Source organism: Toxorhynchites rutilus, chromosome 2 (assembly GCF_029784135.1).
Source record: "Toxorhynchites rutilus septentrionalis strain SRP chromosome 2, ASM2978413v1, whole genome shotgun sequence".
NCBI lineage: Eukaryota > Metazoa > Arthropoda > Insecta > Diptera > Culicidae > Toxorhynchites > Toxorhynchites rutilus.
The window spans coordinates 231,682,395-231,705,521 of NC_073745.1; the positions used below are offsets into that span (position 1 = coordinate 231,682,395).

The 23,127-nt window shown below is 37.1% G+C and overlaps 1 protein-coding gene across 1 annotated transcript in view; it reads left to right on the forward strand.

Moving 5' to 3' along the window:
* Window positions 1–544: 544 nt before the first annotated feature.
* The window catches only part of LOC129764938 (protein Lilipod), a 71,408-nt gene continuing 48,825 nt past the window's right edge, over window positions 545–23,127 (forward strand). Inside the window, exon 1 of the mRNA XM_055764608.1 lies at window positions 545–1,196. Within this exon, the coding sequence (XP_055620583.1) occupies window positions 1,095–1,196 (102 nt within the window). The 5' untranslated portion in view covers window positions 545–1,094. The remainder of the gene's footprint in view (window positions 1,197–23,127) is intronic.

Here is a 23,127-nt window from a genome sequence, read left to right on the forward strand (position 1 = left end):
AAAACAGCACGAGCATGCAGATACGTGCATTCCGCAGAGCCTAGTCCCCCTTTGGCATTCAGAAGCCCGGGGGCAGGTGAAAATTCTGGCTAGGTTCGCCTAGTTAAGAAGTGAGATAAGTCTGCCAAAAAAAAATTGTATGGCAGCCCCCCCTTAGAGAGAGGGGAGGGGTCTTAAACTATCATGAAAACCTTCCCCGGTCCCAAAAACCTCTATGTACCAATTTTCATGTCGATCGGTTCAGTAGTTTCCGAGTTCATAAGAATCAGACAAACAGACAGACAGAAATCCATTTATATAGATATAAAGATTTCAAAAAACTGAATGAATCAAAATGATGAAAGCAGTCAGTAACGTTAAAAGTTTTAGTCATAAAAGTTTTCAAAAGTTTTGTTATATCTGTGTGCCTTTGAAAGACACTAAACGCATGTCAAACAATTCTAAAGGGCTCACTTGAAAACCCGCACTGACAGCTGCTAACCGTTACATTTAGTCACTTTTTGTTTGTGTTTTCTTTACTCACGCTCTCCGCTGTAACGCAGAAACGGCCAAAAGTTGAACGTAGTTGCTGCTGCTCAGTTCAGTGTTTACTACGCTTCGAGATAAATCGATTCTTTTTTTGTGCTTCGTCGCCTAGCAGCTCGTATACAAAAAAATTAGAGGGTTTTGATTACAGATCACAATTGTTGTAAAAAAAATCTTCCCTCGGTGGAAAACGGTTTGTGCGACATTTTGTTAAATAATTGTGCGGTAGATTGTTACCTTGCAAAGCGTTTATGTGAAAAAAGGAATGAATTGAATATCGGCAGGACGTTCCCTGGGCATGTTGGAAGGGAAGCAGGAAAGAGAGAAGAAAAATTTTCATCAGCATCAACAAAAAATGTTTATTTCAAGTGAAAGTGTAAAAGAATGATTGCCTGCGCATATCAATCCTCCGCCTGTGTGTTCGTTAGCAACGAGTAGAAGAAAATAAAGGCACTGTGGTGTATCAGAGTAATAGGTGAAAGACAACGTAATGCTGTAAATCGTTACACTGTGGTCCCTTGCACAGCAGCTTCTACGTAGGATAGATTTCGTAAGGCGTCAGAAACATCATGTTCCTTGACAGTCCTCCTCTGATAACCGAGATGGACGAGGAAGAGGACATTGCCGACATCCGAGAGCAGATATTCCACAACACCGTGCGAGAGCATATCGTGAGTTTGTTTCTTTTTCAAACGTTTTGGCTTTAGGGAGCGGGATAGATTTGGTTGGCTCCACGCATCGATAGGTTGTGGGGTCATCGGTCATGTGTTATCATCACTACCGCCTCAAATTGACCGCGAGGTGAACGATGGGAATGTGTTTGGCATTACATAGCCAATGATGCAATTCAATTTATTGGGTTACAGATGAGGAAAAGAGAATGTGTAAATTGAATTGCGAGAAGGCATCCAATCTTCAACCATAGTTCAATGGCCCTGCGTTTTTCAAAATATTTTCTCTATTTTTTAAAAACCGTGATCGATCAAGATTGTAAGGCAAAAAAAATTTCAATTCAATTTCTAAGCGGTATATTTAGAAATAGATACTAGAATTCGCACGTGTCGGAGGAATTGGTTCATAGAACTCATCATCTATCATGCATTTGAACACGTAGCCACAAATATTATTGGATATACAATTAAATATTCGTGAGAAATACGAATTCATAATTGTATACTTAACAACCTGTAATGTTATTCCCAAAAATCGAATGGATTATCTCTCCAAATTAACTGTTCTCAAGTCTCTGATTAGAGTTTTTTTTTCGTTTCGGAATATACATTTGGGATGGAATTTTCCTTACGTATCACGAAACTGTAATCTCTCCTGCATTCGTTGTATTTTAATTTTGAACACATCATGTTTACCTGAAATGCCTACTACCCGTGCAGTCAGGTAAAAAAAATCACAACAAGGATGGTCTATGCTACTCTTTCAGTTTGATCATCCTTTTTTTGAGGAATGCGAATTCAAGAATCTTGATTGAAAATCTGCCTGACACGATTGGTGTTGTCCGATTTTTCCAATTAATCGTTCATCAACTCATCAACTTATTTTCTCCAAAGGTCGGTCATTCGATACGATCAGCAGGGTTACAATATCTACAGAATAATTTGTATTTCTACAGATTTTCGACTTTTTGAGACCAAGAATCTGTAGATACAGATTACAGATTTTTGGCGTTTCATACAGAATATACAGATTTTTTAATGAACGTTCCAATAAAAGAAACGGCTTGATGTTAATAAAACGTTCCCATCTCACCCATTTTATTAATATAGCCTTCGAATATGTTCAAATGAGAATAGTCTGTTTTCGAGATTCATATGTAGCATGATGTCTAACATTCTTATGCAAACATCTGCGTTATTGGTTAGCGTTATCTATATAAATCAAAATGGAACGCCAAATGTGTTGGTAAGCGCAAAACCAGAGTATGGAATGGTCCGATTTGAGCCGGTTTTATTTTGTTGTATTCGTCTCTGCCCGTAGAATATTTTTTAAACTTTGAGGGTAAATTTCGAATGAAATTAATTATATGTTCTTGAATAACATCGTTGTTAGTTCAAATGAATTTAGCTTTTGCGTGTTCCGTTGGTGTAAAACGAATGCAATGGATTTTTAGGTAAAACAACGCGCTTTGAACATAAAAATTATGAAAGAAAACTTACTTTTCTGTATCAAACATGTATTCCATGTAACGGAGAAACATGTTATTTGCAAGTGAATCAAAAATCTTGAGCGAAAATTGTGTCTGAAAACAAATTTATATTATAATGACGATTTTTGATACAAGTACTAGGAAATTTCTAGTAAAAGGAAAATTTTAAAAGACCAATTAGAAGTCCAATCAATGAAGAGTTCTGCGATTGAACCCACAAAAATTCGCTTATTAAGAAAACGTGAATGTACGAAATAATTCATATCAAAAAATCTGTTTTGGGCGGGACGAAGTTCGCCTGGTCAGCTAGTAATAAATAAAAAAATACTGCTTAGCTTTTTCTTACTATAGCACAGAGAATATGAAATACAAAAGAGCATTTTCTTTCAAAGTTTTTTTAAATATTAAAAAAAATCTAAAAGAAAGATCGAGATGTTTCGACAGGATTACGTTTTCGATAATATACGTTATCGTCGTAAAAAATTGTCAAATTGTGTGTGTTTTATGATCGGACATTTCATGATGTTTTTGTACCAATCGATTTGGATACTCCTTAACAATCTATTAAGAAGATATAATAATATCTTCTATAGCTAATATGTCAAAAAAGTGTTGAAAATAGAGCTTCTGTTTTCCCATATAGCTGTGTAGACCACAAGGCATTTCCATAACACAGAGTAGAAAATCGGTAGTCCGAATTTGAAAATCACATTGCGGTTAAGACATTTTTCGCACAACTCAAATCGAAAAGAAGTTAACTTAACTCAATTCAGGAAATATTGGAGCTCAAACATTGAAAATGCTGAATTCACCCGCAACAAAATGACTTTCAAATTTAATATAGATTTCGATACAGATCTTTTGAGAAAAAACTAAGATAAAAAGATTTTTTCAGACTAAAAACACAGATTTTACTATGGCAACCCTGACGATCAGTCGTCTGGATAAAATCGATTAGTTACCAGATTTCTCTTGAACGGAAAAGAATCATTTTTACCCTTTTTTTTAATACAGGGCGGATTCGATTGTATACAGTCTCCGATTTCTTTTCATTGCATATAATCAAATCATGTACTCATGTCGCACTCGAATCGAATCATATCGATTGTACACAATTTTGGACTCGATTATATACAGTTTGATTTTTTTTATATTTCTCATATTTCAAATATGACTTATTTAAAAAATGTATCCTTTCAACATTAAGGTGAAATTCAGGTGGCTATTTTAAGTACAGTGGAGTAAAAATGGTGATTTTTGAAGATTTTGCTTGAATTTTCTCCAGGAATTGTTTATATTGATATTGCAGCGAAATTAAGAAAGATAAAAGTTGAATGTCAAAGAACAAAATGTAGAGCGATTAGGGCACATTAATTTGATTGATGCATATAATCAAGTTTAACATGAATTGTTGGGATAAAATTTTGTAATTTAATGTGTTAAATATACTTTTAAGTTTTTCACTTTCAGAATGTTATTTGAATCCACTAATTTAGATTCACAACTATATCTCGTATCAAATTTTTTCATCTTTCGAATGGAAGCAACAGAATCGTCTCAGGAAGCATACTTTTTTAATATAGAGCCAGTTTGAGGCAACAGAGTCTGAAACAAAAAAAAGTTGAAAAATCAGGATGAATGAATGCGAAAATCAGGAAGAAATCAGGATAGCTCATATTGAGTTGTCCGAAAAGTTCGTGCCGATTTTTGTCAAACATAAACATAATTTTTTATAGGCAAATTAACTTTTTTTTTCAATTTATTCATACTTGTTTGTTTTCTCGTCAGAAACTGTTCAATATATTTTCTATGATGACCATAGAGTTGAAGTTTTTGTCACTGAGAGAATTGTGCTGGGATCTTTTGAGCATCACTACAGTGAATTGTAAAGAAATCAATACAGGTCGGACTCGATTGTATATAGACTCGATTATATACAGACTCGATTATATGTGATTCGATTATATACAATTTTGGACTGGATTATACACAGTATGAAAAAAAATATAGTTCAAATATGACATATTTCAAGAAACAATGCAAGCCGCCTTCAACGTTAAGGTGAAATTTAAGTGGCTAATATAGGTACAGTAGGGTAAAAATATCGAATTTGAAGATTTTGCTTGAATTTTCACCAAGAATTGTTTATATCGATATTGCAGCGAAATTGAAAAAAAAAGTTGGGCGTCAAAGAACAAATTATAGAGTGGCTTGAGAGCTTTAATTTTATTGATAGAAACAATCAAGTTTAATATGAATTTGTGGGATAAAATTAATAATTACACATTAAAAATTACTAACTTTTTAATTTTTCAGTTCCAAAATGTTATTTAAATACACTAATTTAGATGTTCCACTTCTAAACCTGTACTACATTTTCTCATCTTTCAAATGAAAGCAACAGAATTGGCTTACGTAGCGTACTTTTTATTGTAGAGCCACTTTGAGGCAACAGATACCGAAACAAAAAAAAGATTCTATAACTCTGTCATTGTTGAAATTCGAACATACGCGTAGGATTTTTTCCATCAAATATGATTATCTATCACCTCCTGAGAGATTTTGGAAAAAATATGTTTTTCATGTGAGAAAGGTGTTTTCTGACTTTAAGGAGATGAATCAAAATAATTTTTTATTTTATTTTCAATAAATGAAAAATATGTACATAAAAACGGATAAAAACCATTTTTTTAGACGATAATGACTTCTTCACACGCATAAGTTCATATTTACATTAAAAAACGGGTTTTTTCACAAAACGCTTTGTATGACGACCGATTATTATGACCTCCCTTCGATGTAATTATAAACAGATTCCACTGTCAGTAAATAATTTATTGAATGTTTTTCAATTTTGATGTTTTTTATTCGATTATATATTTGTTTTACATTAAAGTTGATTCTACTTTGAATCTGGCGAGCAAATGTTATATAAAATCCTCTTATACTGACTTTGAATTCACAAAAGTTTCTCTTGAGTAATATTACACTATGAAACGTACGCTATCCATACATGATAATGTTGTTCCTCAAGCATTTTTTCGTTATTTAGGTTTGGATTCGTCAGGTTAATAAAATTATTTAGCATTTATTTGAAGAGCCTCGAAACAATGCGTAGTGAAAATAATCCAGAATTTTCACTTTGGAAAAGCTTATTCAGTAGGTTTGCAACAATCATACATATTTATAAAAAAAAGTTAGGTACAGCTTTGTACCAGTAGAATTTAATTTAATGTGAGCATTATACATGTGAGAAGAGAAATCGGAAACTGTATACACTCATACGCTATACGACCGCTTTCTATACGGCATTCCGTTGAACAAATTTGGAACCGATCCGATAGAATTTGTATGAATTTGTATTAGAATAATTGATTCGTTAGACCGCTCATCCCTTAGCGGTCAAGGAACGCATCTCGGCCGTAAAGCGAGGTATGGGTGTATAATCGAGTTCGACCTGTAATCGAGTAAAAAAAATATGTTTTTTTATACTTTTATATTTTTCGTTTTTTTAATACAAAAGACAAATTTAATTTTTGATTCATCCCCTGGAAGTTATAACATACCATAGATAGAAAAAAAAAGTTAATTGCATGTTCTCACATAAAAAAATCCGAATTCTTCCAGGAGATGATAGAGAATCATATTTGATGTATAAATGTATGAATGCTTGCACTGAGGACGCAATCGATTCGCAAGGTAATAAAAAAACAATTTGAGCACATTGTCAAATTAACTGATTAGAGCGACACTGAAATACTGAACTTATTGAATATCCTAGTAGTTTCTCCAGCATCTTACATCTTCATCGCTCTGAAAAACGACCAAGAAATAATTCACAAATTCTGCTATGCACCTGGCAGGAAAATGGCAACAGAAAATCGGAACCGAATCGGTTGTGTGGTGAGAACAGCAACTGCTGCGAAACTTATTTGCAAGTTCATGTTTCTACCGAAGAACGCAGCACTGATCGCTGGAAAACATCATCTGCACATTTAATTTGAAATGTGCTGCACTTTTACACCACTTTTAACCCGGAAATAATACTCGAATTCATGAAAAATCCAAACATACTCTTAAACTCACACAAGCAAAAAAATATGTTTGATGCAAAACTACCGAAGCACTCTCCACAAAACGACATCGAAGTGGTGTTTCTATTGAACAAAATTGCACCGCTGTGTTTTGCGATATCTTTCTTTTTTGTATCGAGCGAAACCTGTGTGTCTGTGTGTGATATAAGTAGTACGAAACAATATTGTCTGCCCGCCAGCTGGATTTCGAGTCGCGAATGACTAATTTGTACCCAAATAAAACGACGAGCAAAAGCGATGTATCACTTGCTCTTTATTGACGGGTAGATAAGCACAGAAATAGACAAAATAAATGCATGGCAAAATGAGAAAGCTTCCAATGTTCGTTAGTTTACATCGTATACGGATTATGGAATCGTGATGTATAGCATCAGTGGCGTCGACGGGGGGAGTGCGGACCGCCCCGGGTACACGATTTTATGGGTGCAGAAACACCCCTACATTAACAAATACTTCACCATTCAGCATACTTCATATACAGATATAAAAGAGGGAGCGGGTGGAACCAGACACTTCTGCTCCGGGTGTGTATAGCATATCAAACAATCTTAGAAAACTTACATACAAAATAGTTATTAACGTTAAGATCATTTCATAAAATCGTGACCTGTTTTCTGATTTGGCACACTTATTGAAAGACGTAATCCTACGTCAAAAATACATTATAAACTTTATTGTTTCTATCAACCAAATTAAAGTTCTCTGACCGCTCCACATTACGATTTTACGTCGAATTGTTTTGGAGCAGACTTTTGTCGGCTATTCCACATTTTTTTTAGAAGTGCAACAGTTTAGGAAACACCAAACGCTCTCATCAATCGATAACAGGAACAGGACCATAGAGCAATTCCATGCCTAGTCAGTCGAAACACAGCAAATTTTGACGCGACCCTCTTCGATTTTATTGAATCTTGGTTCATATGCTGGAAACTACGCAAATCACAATTTTCTTTATGATATAACCAATTTTAATTAATGACTCATTTTTGAAAAGGGGCGTTCAAAATAATTTGTCCTTCTTTAAAAAAATCGTAACTCGAAATCCAGATGTCTGAAGATGACTGTCTGATTACAATATGATGTATGACAAAGTTGTTGTAAAATTCATGAGCGATTCAGGAAAAATAAACTTTTAAATGCATTATTAAAATGTCTTACTCATAAATTGAATGTGTTATTACAAACTCACCAAAATGAAGATATGAATTTTTGAAAATTTATGAATTTTCAATACTTTGTAAAATTGTAAACATTCAAGAAAAGTAACATGAAACACTTTATATAACGTTTTATCCTAGGGCTAATCATTCTCGAGATAAAGGGTCATCCATTAATGACTTGACAGTTTTGTGTCTTCGTGTGAACGAACCCTTCAAGTATTTTAATGATATTTCAATCTGAAAACGTTAGTCAAAATCAACATTTTCATCATGAAATACACAAACGAGCAACGCCTAATAATTAATAAAAATTACTACCGAAATTCGAAGTCAGTGGTTGCAAATTTAAGAGCGCTTTCTCCATTTTCGCCCGTAATAATCGTCCCATCTCAGGCAGGCTGTGCTTAGTTTAGTGACCAAATTGTGTCTTCATTTTCGCTGTTGTATTTTCACGTACCAACGAGAGGTCGCCCCACACGAAGCAACGAAAATATTGCAGTCGTGAATCAGTGATCTGCACGGTGCATCTCCCAAACCTCAATGTGGAGTGTTTTGCGTAGAGATCTTGCGGATGTACCTTACGAGACTCATGAATTGACTCATGAACTAAAGCCACTTGAGCATATGGAGCGCCGACATTTCTCCGATTGGGCTCTGGCGAATCTTGAAGTAAATGATAATCTTCATCACAAAATCGAGTGTCGCAGAACCATAAAAAAACAGCTCAAATGGAAAAGTGATGGAACAAGATAGTAAATACGGTTACCAGGCGTACTGTGCAGAAAATGGTGGGTGGTATCACAGGAAAAGTTCCAAAATTCATCCGAACAGCTGACGAATAATTTTCATGTATTTTTCTCATACAGTTAATTTAAAAACCTACAAAACGACATCCTTCCCTTTTTTGTACGTTATTTCTACTATTACTTTTTTTTTATCCCTTTTGTTTAATTTAGGCTCATTAGCATTTTAGCTGTAACAGAGCCGAATTTGAATCGTGTACATGTCACATATTTATCATATCTATAATTAGCACATTACACAGTTGCCATTTTTCGGCGTTAGAGTATTCCCTTCTATACCATTGCAAATGGTACATATTTACACAGTAGCCATTTAGGCGTAAGAGTTTTCTATCTGTTCTTCCATTATCCAGTTAAGACTGGACAGCGGAGACAGTCGTTGATCCATTGTTGAGTTATTTATAGAACAGCAGCCCGATGTGTCTTGCAGAGCAGAGCAGTTGTATGGATGAATCGATCTTATTTCGACCGTGGATCGATCTCCATCGCTGATGATTGTTGCGTGGACGTAGTTATTCTGTAACAACACAAAGATGGTCAATGGGGGCCCTGAGTTTTGAACTCACGATCGATCGCTTACTAAGCGAACGCGCAACCAATGTGGCTACGGAGACCCCCAAATGTCCTACTTGATGCGATCAAATTATAACTGAAACACGCTTTAACCCTTTCCCTTACAACATCGAGTCTCATTCGTGGTGTACTTGCATAACATAGGGTTATGCTAGAACGCTTAGCAGAGTAGTGAAATCACTTGATGTGTGACGTATTAAATAATACGGGAAGGGGTTAATAATTAGAGGCTCAGTGCAATAAAAGTAGTCTTCTGTGGATTTTGTAACTCGCTCAATCTCTCGACGCAATCGACGACCAGGGTTACCATATCTACAGAAGAATCTGTATTCATACAGATTTTTCAGACTTTTTGAAACCAAGAATCTGTAGATACAGATTACAGATTTTTTTGAATTTCATACAGATTTACAGATTTTTCAAAATAACGATCCAATACTAGTTATGACGTAATCTCCATAAGCATTCGTATCAGTCTGATTGAGAGTCATTTTGGCATTTAATGTAGGTATAGTACTGCTTTCTCATCTTCAATATAAGGAGAAAAGATGCAAAAGTCTGCGTTATCGGCTAGCTTTACAATAAATAATTAACACTGTTTATATTTTTCCTACTAAAGCACAGTGAGTACGAATTTTACGTGGATACCATCAAAATCATCAAATTGATAATAACTATGCATAACTTTGTGAGATTCTGGAAGATGAACAAGATTCTATTATGTATTGTAAACTTCTGATAAGTGTTCACTAAGCAATGTTTTATTGTTTATGTTTAAAAATATTTGCTATAATTCTTCTTCGTGTGATGTCTTTCACACGTATCACAAAAATATTTAGTTTGGTGCATTTCGCCTTTTATCTTTCTGTTTGAACATACAGAACAATGCTATTCACATCCACACAGTGCCGTAATACGTGGAATTTTCCATTAATCCTTTCCTCAAGCATGGATGACTACTTTTGTTCAACCTGAGTTCCGTTATCTATTATTCATAGTAACACCGTTTTGGTTCGTAAATTAGTTCACAAGACGTTAAAAATTCGTTCAGAAAAAGTATGAACTGATACATTGTTGCATAAATTATAATATTAGTATGCTTGTTTGCTGTGGTGGCTGAAGGCAGACAAACAACGGCAAAGGGTTGATGCTGATTTCGATACAGATTTTCTGAGAAAAAACACAGATAATAAGGTTTTTTGAGACCAAAAACACAGATTTTATTATGGCAACCCTGTCGACTACCCTAAATTCAATGAAAAGTCTGTTCAAAAACAATTGATTGTCAATGGCGGACTTACAGAATCCAAGATGACCGTTATGAACGGTCAAAATCTTCTCTCAATAATCATCTCTATTGAGAAGCACTGCATTATTCCAGATTTAGTTATTTGAAATATAAACATTACTACAATACACGAGAGTTTGTAATTTGTTGATTCTAAAAATTAATATATAAAGGTACATGATGGCTGTTAAGCTGCGGTATCGCTTGGTGCTGCTGATCATGAAGCATTTACAAAGCAATAATTGACTGAATTGACGGACGGAATTCCTTACAAGGATCGTCCAAAAAGGATTCGCGTTTGACGTTGGGCCCGTGATGATGAGGGTTTTGAATTCCGTAATGCGCTTGACAAAAATCGATTGCCCAGATCTAATAGTCGTTAAATATACATGTCATTCGCTGGCTTTGTGTGCTAGTTATACATGTAAGAAAATCCCTGACTATTAATTTATTAATTGAGGGACATATATACCTATATATCCAATAGCCAAAAATGAACTAACAAATTCTAGGTAATAAAGGGAATTTTGGAGCTCATTCCACTCAAAATCCTGTACTCTTCGGCCAACCGTTGGCTTTCATTAGCGGGGGTGAAGGGTTTTTCACCATTTAGTATGAATGTGACAAAAATCAGACTGCTTGCAGAATATTGACTGCCCCCAAATATTAAATGACAAAACCTATGTTCCTTTTTTTTGAGTATATTTTGCCCCAGATTAACAGATGGAAGCGTTTGTTTCAGGCATGAAGAGCTGAAAGATTTTTATTTATTTAACATTCTCACTAATATCTGCGAGGAATCGTACGTTGTTTCAATGTCCAATGCTATGAAATTCGAAGATGAGTGAACTTTGATTAACCTCACTTCTCGACAACTGTCGAGCATAATCAGAACAAAAATAAGCTACGAAATCAACTCTGCAACGATACGATGAACGCTATTTTGAGATTAAAAGATTTGACTAAACATCGTGGCGACAGCTCGAATAATAAATGATAGTATGTAGGGTAGAGTTCCAATAGATGTATGGGAAAAAGTGACTCGAATTTTCAAAGCGAACTTGATTTAAAATGTTGATTCCCACAAAAAACTATCCTATGCAAAATATCAGCTCAATCGGACTTCATTTACTAGTGTCGCACAGAGGTCAAAGTTTGAGTTTTTTGAGAATCGAAAAACCACCCAAAAGGGGGAGTTAAGGAAATCGGGGTTTTCGAAAAAAAATTGGTGATGCCAAACGTCTTCAAATTGCATGAAACGTCTAGATCTACTGTCATCTCGAAAAAAATTTTTGTCAAAAATCGACGCTCTGGTACTTTGTCGTTTTTTTCGAAATACGAGACAAAACGTATGGTTTTGGATGCCAATGAAAATCGTCATATCGAATTTTCATAGGGACTCCCTGCGAAATGTTAATTTGCACGATAAAATACCCTCTGCAAAGTATTAGCTCATTTGGACTTCATTTACTGTTGTCGCAGATGTGGAAATTTAAGTTTAAGTTTAAGAAATTTAAGTTAACCGAAAAATCGCCCAAGGGGGGAGTATAGGAAATCGGGGTTTTCAAAAAAAAAATGTTGATGCCAAATGTCTTAGAATTGCATGAAACGTCGAGATTTACTGTTATCTTGAAAAAAAAATTTTCGTCAAAAATCGACTTTTCAGACAAAAACGACCAAGTGCCGAAAAGTAAATTTTTGACAAATTTTTTTTTCGCTTTTACTCCCCCCTTTTGTGATTTTTCGGTTTTCCGAAAACTTAAAGTTTTACATCTGCGACAATAGTAAATGAAGTCCGAAAGAACTAATATTTTGCATTTTATCGTGCAAATTAACATTTCGCAGGGAGTCCCGTATGAAAAATCGATATGACGATTTTCATTGGCACCCTAAACCATACGTTTTGCCTCGTATTTCGAATAAAAAAAAAGAAAAAAAAAAGTCCCAGAGCGTCGATTTTTGACAAAAAAAAATTTTTCGAGATGACGGTAGAGCTCGACGTTTCATGCAATTTGAAGACATTTGGCATCAAATTTTTTTTTTCGAAAACCCCGGTTTCCTTTACTCCCCCCTTGGGTGATTTTTCGGTTTTCAAAAAACTCAAACTTTGACCTCTGTGCGACACTAGTAAATGAAGTCCGATTGAGCTGATATTTTGCATAGGATAGTTTTTTGTGGGACGATTTTCATTGGCAACCTAAACCATACGTTTTGCCTCGTATTTAAAAAAAACGAGTCCCAGAGCATCGATTTTTGATGGCCATTTTCATTGGCACTCTAATGTAGGGATACAACTGACACCCTAAGGATTTCCACATATTTCCAAGATCTACCTTGTGTTTTCGACAAATTCGTTTTTAAAATCGTTACAAACCTCTCTTCAACTATTCATGAACCTTTTTTTTTGTTGATCATTTTTTTTATTAGTACTCGAATTTTGATAGAATACGACAATTGATGTTTTCAGGTGAAACAAATGGGAGTGCGGGTGAGATCGACATCCTGTCGGATGAAACCGACACCTTTGAAAAAACGAATGAAAACTTGTTACAATATTTTCAAAGTATTAAGAGGTTATTTATATACTGTATGGACACTTTAAGATCCCAGTTTAGGAGAGCATCACCGTGAAATTTGCGGATGGGCGTTGAACGAAGGGATACCTTGAACTTTTTTGTTGACATGCCCGATTCAACGTTGGTTTTGGCTGTTTCATTAGTTCAGCTCTGCCGTTTTGTCTTACGAATATAAACACGAGGTATCTACAAGAAGTAAGAACGCATTTTTCCCCCTCTGGTACAGATGAAAATGTGGCAACACTGCTCACAAGTTTGCGTCCCTTTTCGACGGATTTAACAAGGGCAGCTGCAATTTTTAGCAATCGTTGAACTGTTTGAGCCGTAATATTCCTTCATACAAAACGAATAGTTTCAAAATCATCCGATCTTTCTCTCTAGGATTATCAAAGTCAGCTTGAGCAGCAACGGCAATGCATCGTCGACATGTATAATTTCATTCAACTATGAACCGAAAATCGAAAACACGCCGCTAATCACATGGCAAACAGTTTGAATGACCGGTAACCGAGTTGTTTTTGTGTTCCGAACCATGCCGCGTTCGTCTGCACGATGCGATACGATGGTGATGGCTCGGTCCCGTCTTTATCAAATTGCACTGGTGTGTGGACCGATGCAACAGAGCAAACAGAGTGCAGAGTACAGAGTGCAAGAGCGGAGCTATTGTTGTTGTTCTTTCGTTACCGAGTTACTGGTGGCGAGAGGGGAATTTCTGACACGAAACGAGATAAAAACAAGCGAGGAGGTACAGAAATACGAAAACATGTCTCGCTTACGTGTCTCTCGTCTCGGCTTGGAACAGATGTTGCAAAACGTATTCAGTAGAACAAACAATTGATTGAATGGTGGGCAAATGGATGGTACACGAACGGTTGGATTAGAATTTGGAAAAACAAACGAAACCGATTCTTGCCCTTTTCGATTTCCGCATAGGAGACAAAGACATACGCCTCCGACCTATACGTAGTTGGTTGTGACTCGTAGAAATCGAACAATTTATAGATATAATTCGATGGATGCTTAACATTACGCAAGATATGAAATAGTTCCATAATTGTCACGAAAAATACCAATATGTTACAAGTTTTGATTCTACATCTTCATTCTTCAGTTGAATAAGTATTTCGCGATTTTTCAGTGAAGATCCCAGCCGGTTTTTTTCTGTTTCTCACACACTTCGTTTGCATTACTTGCATTCCTAGCTGGCAATGAAGTCTTGTCGGCGCAAAAATGTGAAAAACATCTAATTTACTTCCCGTCATTTTAAACTGAACAAGAAGGTGCTCTCTGGCGTGATAACGCTCAATCGGTTTGTAGGATTCCAATTCCAAAATGAACAGATCTCTTTATTCGATTCGAATGATTGACTCTACAGATACAGGGTGTGCCATCTCAATCTAGATAATGGAGTTACTTAATAAGATTCGGTTAACATTGGAAAATCATAACTCAAAAACGAAAAAACACATCTCTGATTTTTGGATAACTCATGTGAAACAATCTCAGTAAGGGCTGGTTTTTCTTTCCCGACCGATATTGTCATTCAAAATGTTTTCCACAGGAGCCCTTTTTACAATGGTGCGGAAGTGCCTTTAGAATACACCAAACGACAATGATTTTAACGAAGGATACGACGTTAGGTAAGGGTGCCATACAGGTCACGTTTTTATAAGGTAGTTTCAGATAGATTCAGCGTTAATAACTAGTTTTGCTGCTTACCGGGTGGAGGATTGAAGAAAATTTCGCTTATACTCGAAGTTTGGGAGGGATGGTAGTGTGTGGTAAATGAAATATATATCTCTCCGCAGTGCAATTTTAATCTATTTGAAATTTTCTGTTTTCTAATTCTAGAAAATTTGATGACAAGACGAGTCTGGCTCGGCTGTTCTCGAAAGCGGATGTTCTTTCAGTCGCTCTGCATTCGGATTGAGTTTTTTTTCGCATGGAGTGTTCGTGAATTGTTATAAAGAGCTGTTTCTTGACGGGTCAGAAAGGATTTTTCGATCTGAAATCGATATGCTGTCGTAACGGGGTCGATTATCAAAGCTATAAAGAAGATTAAAATATCGTTTTTGGGAAAGTGAGCGAATTGGAAGTTTCATGTTGTTTCGTGTTCCGTCACCTGTATATGTGAGTGTGTTACAAAGCAGTTCACTAAACAAGTAACGGAGTGAAGCGCGTGTTACGCGAGTGGAACGACGATGAAGAGCTATGTTTTGTCATCCCGATTTAGTACATTGAGTGACCCTAAAATAACAGAAAATGTCATGAATCTCAAATACTGGTAGGCATTTGTATAATATTTATGGTATATCAATATAAAATCAATATGAGCGAGCAAAACATTAGCATTAGCATTAGCATTAGCATTGAGCAAGTTGTACAATATCGTAGGTGGTACGAATTCAGAACTATCAAGTTAAAAGCTAGCCTCCATCCGTTGCTGATGATTAGTAATATCTCTTAGATGAAGGCATGCTTTCTCCAACAGTTAAGAATTGTCCTGGCCACGTCCTTACAACTGCTAAGGAAAGGGGAGGAATGTTAGTTCAACATTTACTTAAGAGAGATGCAGAGAACTCTATGACCTCTCATAAATGTCTCGGGAATTCGGGAATGTGTTAGTATGGAAGGTAAGCCATAGGATACACTCAGCCGGTGTTACTGGCGTAGCTTGTTATTACTAATTATTTAGCGGTACTTATAACTATAACTATAACTATAACTATAACTATAACTATAACTATAACTATAACTACAACTATAACTATAACTACTTATGGTTATAGTTATAGTAATACTATTACTTATTTCTTACTATTACTATTACTTAGTGAAAAATGGTGGCTGCTGGGGGAATTGGTTAGTAATATAATCAATATGAGCGAGCAAAACAAGAGACAAATTGCAAATTTACACGCAATAAAGTTTTCGCATACTTTGTCACACACATGGCACAGACCGAGATGAATATAGATCCCCTTTATTCTCTCATTTTCACTCTTGGAAAACACTTTCCAACTTCATTTTATAATGAGGTGTAATATTATCACGCACTCATGCAACAGCACCAACAGCTATGTGGATAGCGTGGTCGTGTAAAACAGCCTCACATTCCAGCCGGCCTTGGTTCGATCCTTGTCGATATTGTCGGACTTTTTTTTGGGTGTAATCCCAAAAGAGTTGCAAGAGCGGAGCTTTTGTTTTTAAAAAAGAGAAAAAGAAAGAGATTTCTGCTCCCATACATACAAGCATTTTAAAGCTTTTGAGACGGATGATTTTATTTGCTCATTTGACGCTTCAGAACACGAAAAGGCATTTCTTCTGCCAAAGATGAAATGTTTTCCGGCAAAGCTAGTTTGGGTGTAGGAGGGAATATGTGTGAAAATATTACGCAGCGGTTGAATGTGTTTTTTGTGTTTTGTAGAGCGCAACGATAATATCACCATAGAAGGAATCGCAGGCATAGCTGGACTGAGCGGACGGCGGAGATTAGTTCTTTCTTCTCTCTTTTCTCTCTCTCTCTCCTCTCTGTCTCTTCTCTCTCTCTCTCTCCTCTGTCTCTTCTCTCTCTCTCTCTCCTCTGTCTCTTCTCTCTCTCTCTCTCCTCTCTGTCTTTTCTTTCTCTCTCTCTCTCTCCTCTCTGTCTTTTCTTTCTCTCTCTCTCTCCTCTCTGTCTTTTCTCTCTCTCTCCTCTCTGTCTTTTCTCTCTCTCTCTCTCTCTCCTCTCTGTCTCTTCTCTCTCTCTCTCTCCTCTCTGTCTTTTCTCTCTCTTTCTCTCTCCTCTCTGTCTTTTCTCTCTCTCCTCTCTGTCTTTTCTCTCTCTCTCTCTCCTCTCTGTCTTTTCTCTCTTTCTCTCTCCTCTCTGTCTTCTCTCTCTCCTCTCTGTCTTTTCTCTCTCTCTCTCCTCTCTGTCTTTTCTCTCTCTCTCTCCTCTCTTTCTTTTCTCTCTCTCTCTCCTCTCTGTCTTTTTTCTCTCTCCTTTCTCTCTCTCTCTCCTCTCTGTCTTTTTTCTCTCTCCTTTCTCTCTCTCTCTCCTCTCTGTCTTTTTTCTCTCTCCTTTCTCTCTCTCTCTCCTCTCTGTCTTTTCTCTCTCTCTCCTTTCTCTTCTACAGTGGAACCCCGGTTATCCATGAGTGGATTATTCGCGAAAGCGAGTTTCATAGTAATTTTATAGCGCTTCCCGATTTTTTTCAGTGAGAGGTAGGCACTTGCTTTTTTTTCGTTTTGGTCATGGCTTCCACATTATCTGATCACTGGGGTACACAACCTTACAGATGGATAGTTTAACGTTTTCTGTATTGATAAAACATAGTTTTCATGCTGAAATATTCTTTTTTTTCAGTCGTTTAACGCGTTATCCGCGATTTTCGTTATTCATGTTGACCTTGCCCGACTATTCCACGGATAATTGGGGTTACGATTTTGCGCGCTAGTATAGGAGGGTTAATGGTTAATTACAGAGTTAATTACCTTCTCAGGTTTCTCGAAATGAACTCTCTGCAGTCGTGATTAGAGTTTGATAAAGCGTTCAAGTGATGAGTAACGGAATACATCGCCGATCTTATTAATATTGAAGAAGTTCACTTGGTTACCTTCTTAGGCTTCCGAGACTCTCTGCCATCGTGGCTGGAGTTCAATAAAAAAGTACGCGCGATAAATATTAGAACATATAGTCAGTGGCGTCTCGTCCACCTGTTCAAACTGTTCATAGGATAGGGTGGATAGACAATTTCAGAAAAAAAAATCCAAAAATTTCATTTGTAGCATGGATGAAAAATTATCGAAGGTGATTCATTTGTAATTTCCATATTATCTTGAATATCCTTATTTTCTGAAACTCCTCCACCGTGAAGAATGCATTCTGATGGCTACACTTGACTACACTACACAACCCGCGCGCAACACATCCCAACAATACGAAATAAGCAGGAATGACGCAAGTAATACCTACGTTGAGAAGGCTAAAGTTCCACTGGGAACGTTAGTGCCATCCAAGAAGAAGACTACCGGATTCAAACCTTCCATCTGAACCCGCCGTCATTCATTCACTCTTCTGCATCTTCAAGTGCGACAGGGCAAACGCAGTCAGCGATGTATGAAGCGATCACTACTAATAATGCGCTTTCTTGCGTAAAAAAAGATATTTGGGTTTCAAAGTTTTCTGCTGAACGAAGCCGATGTAAACGATAGAGAACACACACAACATTTTTGATTGATCAGGTAGCTCACTTGGTCACTGGTCACCTCTGCATGTAGACGGGCCAATTAGTTTTACATGTTTTACACGTTAGAAAGGACCCTTCTGGTAGTGAATATCATACTAACATTTCTTCACTTCCGCTGGTGGACGTGGCCGGTGTCGTTATTAACCATTCAAAGCTCGAATCACCGGAACATGCACAGTGAGAATGGTTTGCTACTCCCAAGCACCATTCAGTGTGTTCTTTGTGCAATTTTGCTGGTTCAGGTCAATCACAAAGAGCACCTACGTAGTGTCAGCTCAAGTTCAATAAACTGCATTGAGGGGTTGAAAAGCATAAGATTCCATTGACACAATCGTGTTTATTTTTAACCTGTTCATTTTAGCCCCACCGCTCCCGCACTGGTGGCGCCCTGCAACAGGAAGGTAAACAAATATTTGCATTCCACCAATCAAAACACGCACGTACGTCATTAAAACGGCCGAGGTGTGGGCGCAAACATCTGGTCGTCTGAGGGAGGTGTATTTGTATTTTTTGTCTCCATACCTCAAAGTGAGTGAAACGATTTCGAATATTCGTTAAGTGGGAAGTGAAAGTACGGAATGTGTCTCTGGCTAAAATTAGCCGCACATGAATAAACGATTTTGCTGGTGTGATTTATTTTTGTCCGGCAGATTTGTTGTTATTTTTCTATGGTTGGTTTTTATAACTCCAGCTTGTTAGGTGGAGGTGTTCTGATACATTTTTGGATTTCTGAAATGAAAATCCTATATTCCTTGGGGCCGATAGAGGGGGTCAAATTGTGCTTATCGGTGAAGTGCGGATTATTGCATTCTTGGAATGCAGGTGTTGATAACTTTTTTGGTCTTCCAGCTTGTTTATCACCTGGAGCTCTTGTGCGACAAAGTTTAATTGATCGGCACCAAAATGAACAGTCTGATGAAGACTCTCTCTAAGTTTGATCAATATATCGTTTTACAAGCTTTCGAAAGTAAATGTGGAATTGTAACACGAATTTGAAATTTTCGATTGAAAAAAAAAACAATATTCAAATGGCGTCTGATAAATGATTATATTTTCGAAATAGAACACTATTCAATCTCAATTAACAAATTTATGTAACAATAGCTGAAACTTTTCAGCCCCTGTAGTATCATTTCCAGTTAAGACTTGCGTCGTTTTGTTGAAAGCCAACCAATCTCCAATTTTTGTGTAATCATAATTTCAGAACATGATGAATTAACATTTAAGTCTCTCAGAAATGCTAATGTAAACTCCATCTTAACAAGAGCGGGCGATTGTGCGTAATTATGTAATTAATCCAGTTTCTTACTCCACCGCGTTCGTTACGCTGCTTTTGATGCTAGCGCAAACCACAGTTTCGGTTCAAACAGAATTAGATCTTCACTCATTTTATGACTTATCATTACTATATTTGTTCTTATTCCTGATGGTAAAAACCACAGAACGAAGAAAAAAATAATTTGTCCCTAACCTAAGCAAACAATTCGAATGGGTAACGTCTCAATGCTCAAGTATTAGAGTAGCACCTTGTTTGGCGGAATTCTTGTGTGGGTTTTCACATTTCTTGTCTCTATATTGGATTCATCATTCAACAGCCGATTATGAAGGCTGTGCAAAAAAATTTGGGTGTTGTTCAAAGACCGCAAAATTCTGCAGAAATCTAAGGTTATGGCGGTCAGTATTGCATCCAGTCATCTGAACAACATCTGAACTTTGAAAAATGGAATTACAAAAATAAATTTTCAAAAGAGCCATAAATAAAAAATGATAAGGTAACTTCAATTCCGCGCACAATTCGTTCAAATTTGCCAAAACAAAACGCGAAAGCAAATCACCCGAAGGTCAACTAGTGACTCGTCGCCACCTGTGTAAAGTGTGTTGATAATGAGCCATCGGCGGCGCTATCACCATTTGGCCGTCAGGCTTATCGTATGAAATTCACCCGAAGAACGCCACTCGAATAAGCGCTCGCCAATATTAAGTCTCGAAAGTTGTTCCGTTTTTCTGTTGTGATCTTTTCCTTCACAAAGAGTGGCACCAATTTTTTTTTCATTTCTCGTCGACGCGCGACGATCGGAAAATTGCATCATCTTTCAGCGCAGTACACAAAGTGTTGCACGACACGACTCGATCAGAATGTGAACGTTGGCCTTATCCGATGTGTGCAATATGTGTAGCATAACAACATACACGCGGCGCATGAAGTGCGTTTTATTTTCGATCAAAAGGCAAACAACTCTCTGTATGCGGAGCAGGAATGTTCCTAGCGAGTTGATGTTTTGGGACATTTCTCGCTGCTTCTAGACGCTCCAACGCGAGGGTTACTCAACCTTTTAATCATAAAGCAGCGAATGGATAGATTACTAAAAATAACAGCTGTTGCAACTAGAAGCAGATGCCGCCCGAGATTCACGTGTTGCAAATGATGGAGGATGTGAAAAAAGACGGGTGGGTAATGTCGGGGACATAACCGGAGTGACGTAGGACTATACAAAGGGGACAGCTTTTGCAAAATGTATATTTCGAATATATTTCTTTATTTTCTTCTCCTACGTGAATACCTACCTATCTACCTGAAAAATGGATTAGTTTACTGTTTACTCTTTATGAACATGTTGGGGGTTCTGAAAAGAACCTTTGGTGTTGTGTTTTTGCGTTTTTTTTTACAAACTTGATTCTTGTTTTTTTTTTGAAGGCTTTGTACTTATTAAATGTTTAACGCCGGGTATTTTTCGGTGTATGCACATATCGTACAATCAAAATGATGGCTGTGATAGGGAATGCATAGGTGGTCATCAGCTTATTCACTATCATATATTTCACTATTGAGCACATTACCGTACCTCAAACTGTGGTTTCGGAGACGACTGAATTGTAAGATTTGTAGTCTCCGCAAACAAAGTAAATAAAAATTAAAAAGAACTGTGGTTTTGGAGGCGAACTCTACGATCTGTCGAGAAATAAACGAGCTAGAAGCGTTCTGAAAAACCAACTGTGAAAACTGAATGATCAATTTAAAAGACCCCAACCACCAATAAGTTCAGGAACAAGCATAAACAAAATAAATCAGTTTATATTATATGTCATATTATGTCACTTTAGAATGCATTGGTATTGTGAATACCTTTTAATAACTCTTCTTTGAATGGTGCTTTTAATGGCCCTGAAAAGCGCCGTGTTTTACGGTGGCTGGTTTTGCCACCAAAGCACTCTGTATAAACAAACTTTATCCTTTTTCTACCTGCTGCCGTTTTGCGATTGCGTTTGCCACTCGCTGAAACTAGTTGTTGCCTCCGAACCGAATGTGCTCTGTTCTGTAGGCGGGTTTTCTTATTGTCGTGAGCAGCTTTGCAAGTCAACTCGAGCACTCCGGCGGCCGAAATTCTATAACCGCTATTAGGTATACTAGTGCTCCGGCACCAATCCGTTGATGCGATGTGAAACGATGCCATACAACCAGACAGATTTACGGTTTGAAAGAGAATGATATATTTTTCAGCGGATCCGCGCGTTTTGTACTTTAGCGGTACACGTTCACAAGATAGAGACAAATCGGCAGACTCAGCCAAAGGGGCGAGTCCAACGAGACGAACGAATGAGCGTTAAAAGGCAGCGATGGCAAAAAAATACATTCATTACGATTTGTTCGCTCGTTGGATTCACATGCAGGCTAAAAAGGGTCCTTTTCAGGATCACAAAATTATCTTCAATCAAAAGAGTTTATTGTTTTGTTATCACTCGATATCCCCATCTTGTTCGGCTAAACCTTCCTGTTTAGCAATTTGTTGCCACTCGCCACAGCTTTCACAGTTGGAAAATTTCTTCCCATCCAGCTTTGTGACATGTTGTACAGTATATTACATTCAATGCGACGTGCTGAAGCACCACTAAGTGTCGCATTGGAGGCGATTTTAACCTGTAATTGAACATTTGCGATGACAGTGGTACAGTGTCGACTTTCAATGTGGGGTCATAATTTGGATCTCTATGTTTACAAAAATGTCCAACTAAATATGTCGCATTACATCTCCGTACAATTAGCTAAATGTCGAACTAATTGTAAATTACTGTACTTTCAATCTGGAAACAATTTAAGAATTTGTGAAAATTGAATAATCAGGAAAGTCCCCAACTATCAATAAGCTCAGAACAACTGCCAAATTCACATACTCATCAGATCCTGGCAAACAAATTATGAAAAAATCAATTTGTGTTTTATTATTATTTTGGATATTATTTTAGAAAGCATTGAACTGTATTTCGTAAACTCTTTTTTGAAAGGTTTAATGGCCCTGATAAGCGCCGTGTTTTATGGAATGGTTCCAATTCAGAAAACTTAGTACTTGTGGTTTTGGAAAAAACCATTTCGAACGCCCTCGATGCCGTCTTGTTCTGGATTTGCCACCAAAGCAGTTTGTATAAAGAACAAACTTTTTTCTTCTGCTACCTGCTGCCGTTTTGCGATTGCGTTTGCCACTCGCCACTCGCTGCAACTGCCTGTTGTCTTGATGTCCACCGAACCGAATGTGTTCTGTTCCGAATGCGGGTTTTCTTTTCGTCGCGAGCAGCTTTGCCAGCTAATTCGATCACTTCGGCGGCCGAAACTATATAACGCCGGCTAGGTGGACTGGTGCACTGGTACTAACGCGCTCGGCCTAGCTACCTTTGCGGGGAACTCCAGATCAACACGGTTCGAGCGGAATTTTGCCTTTCCCTTCA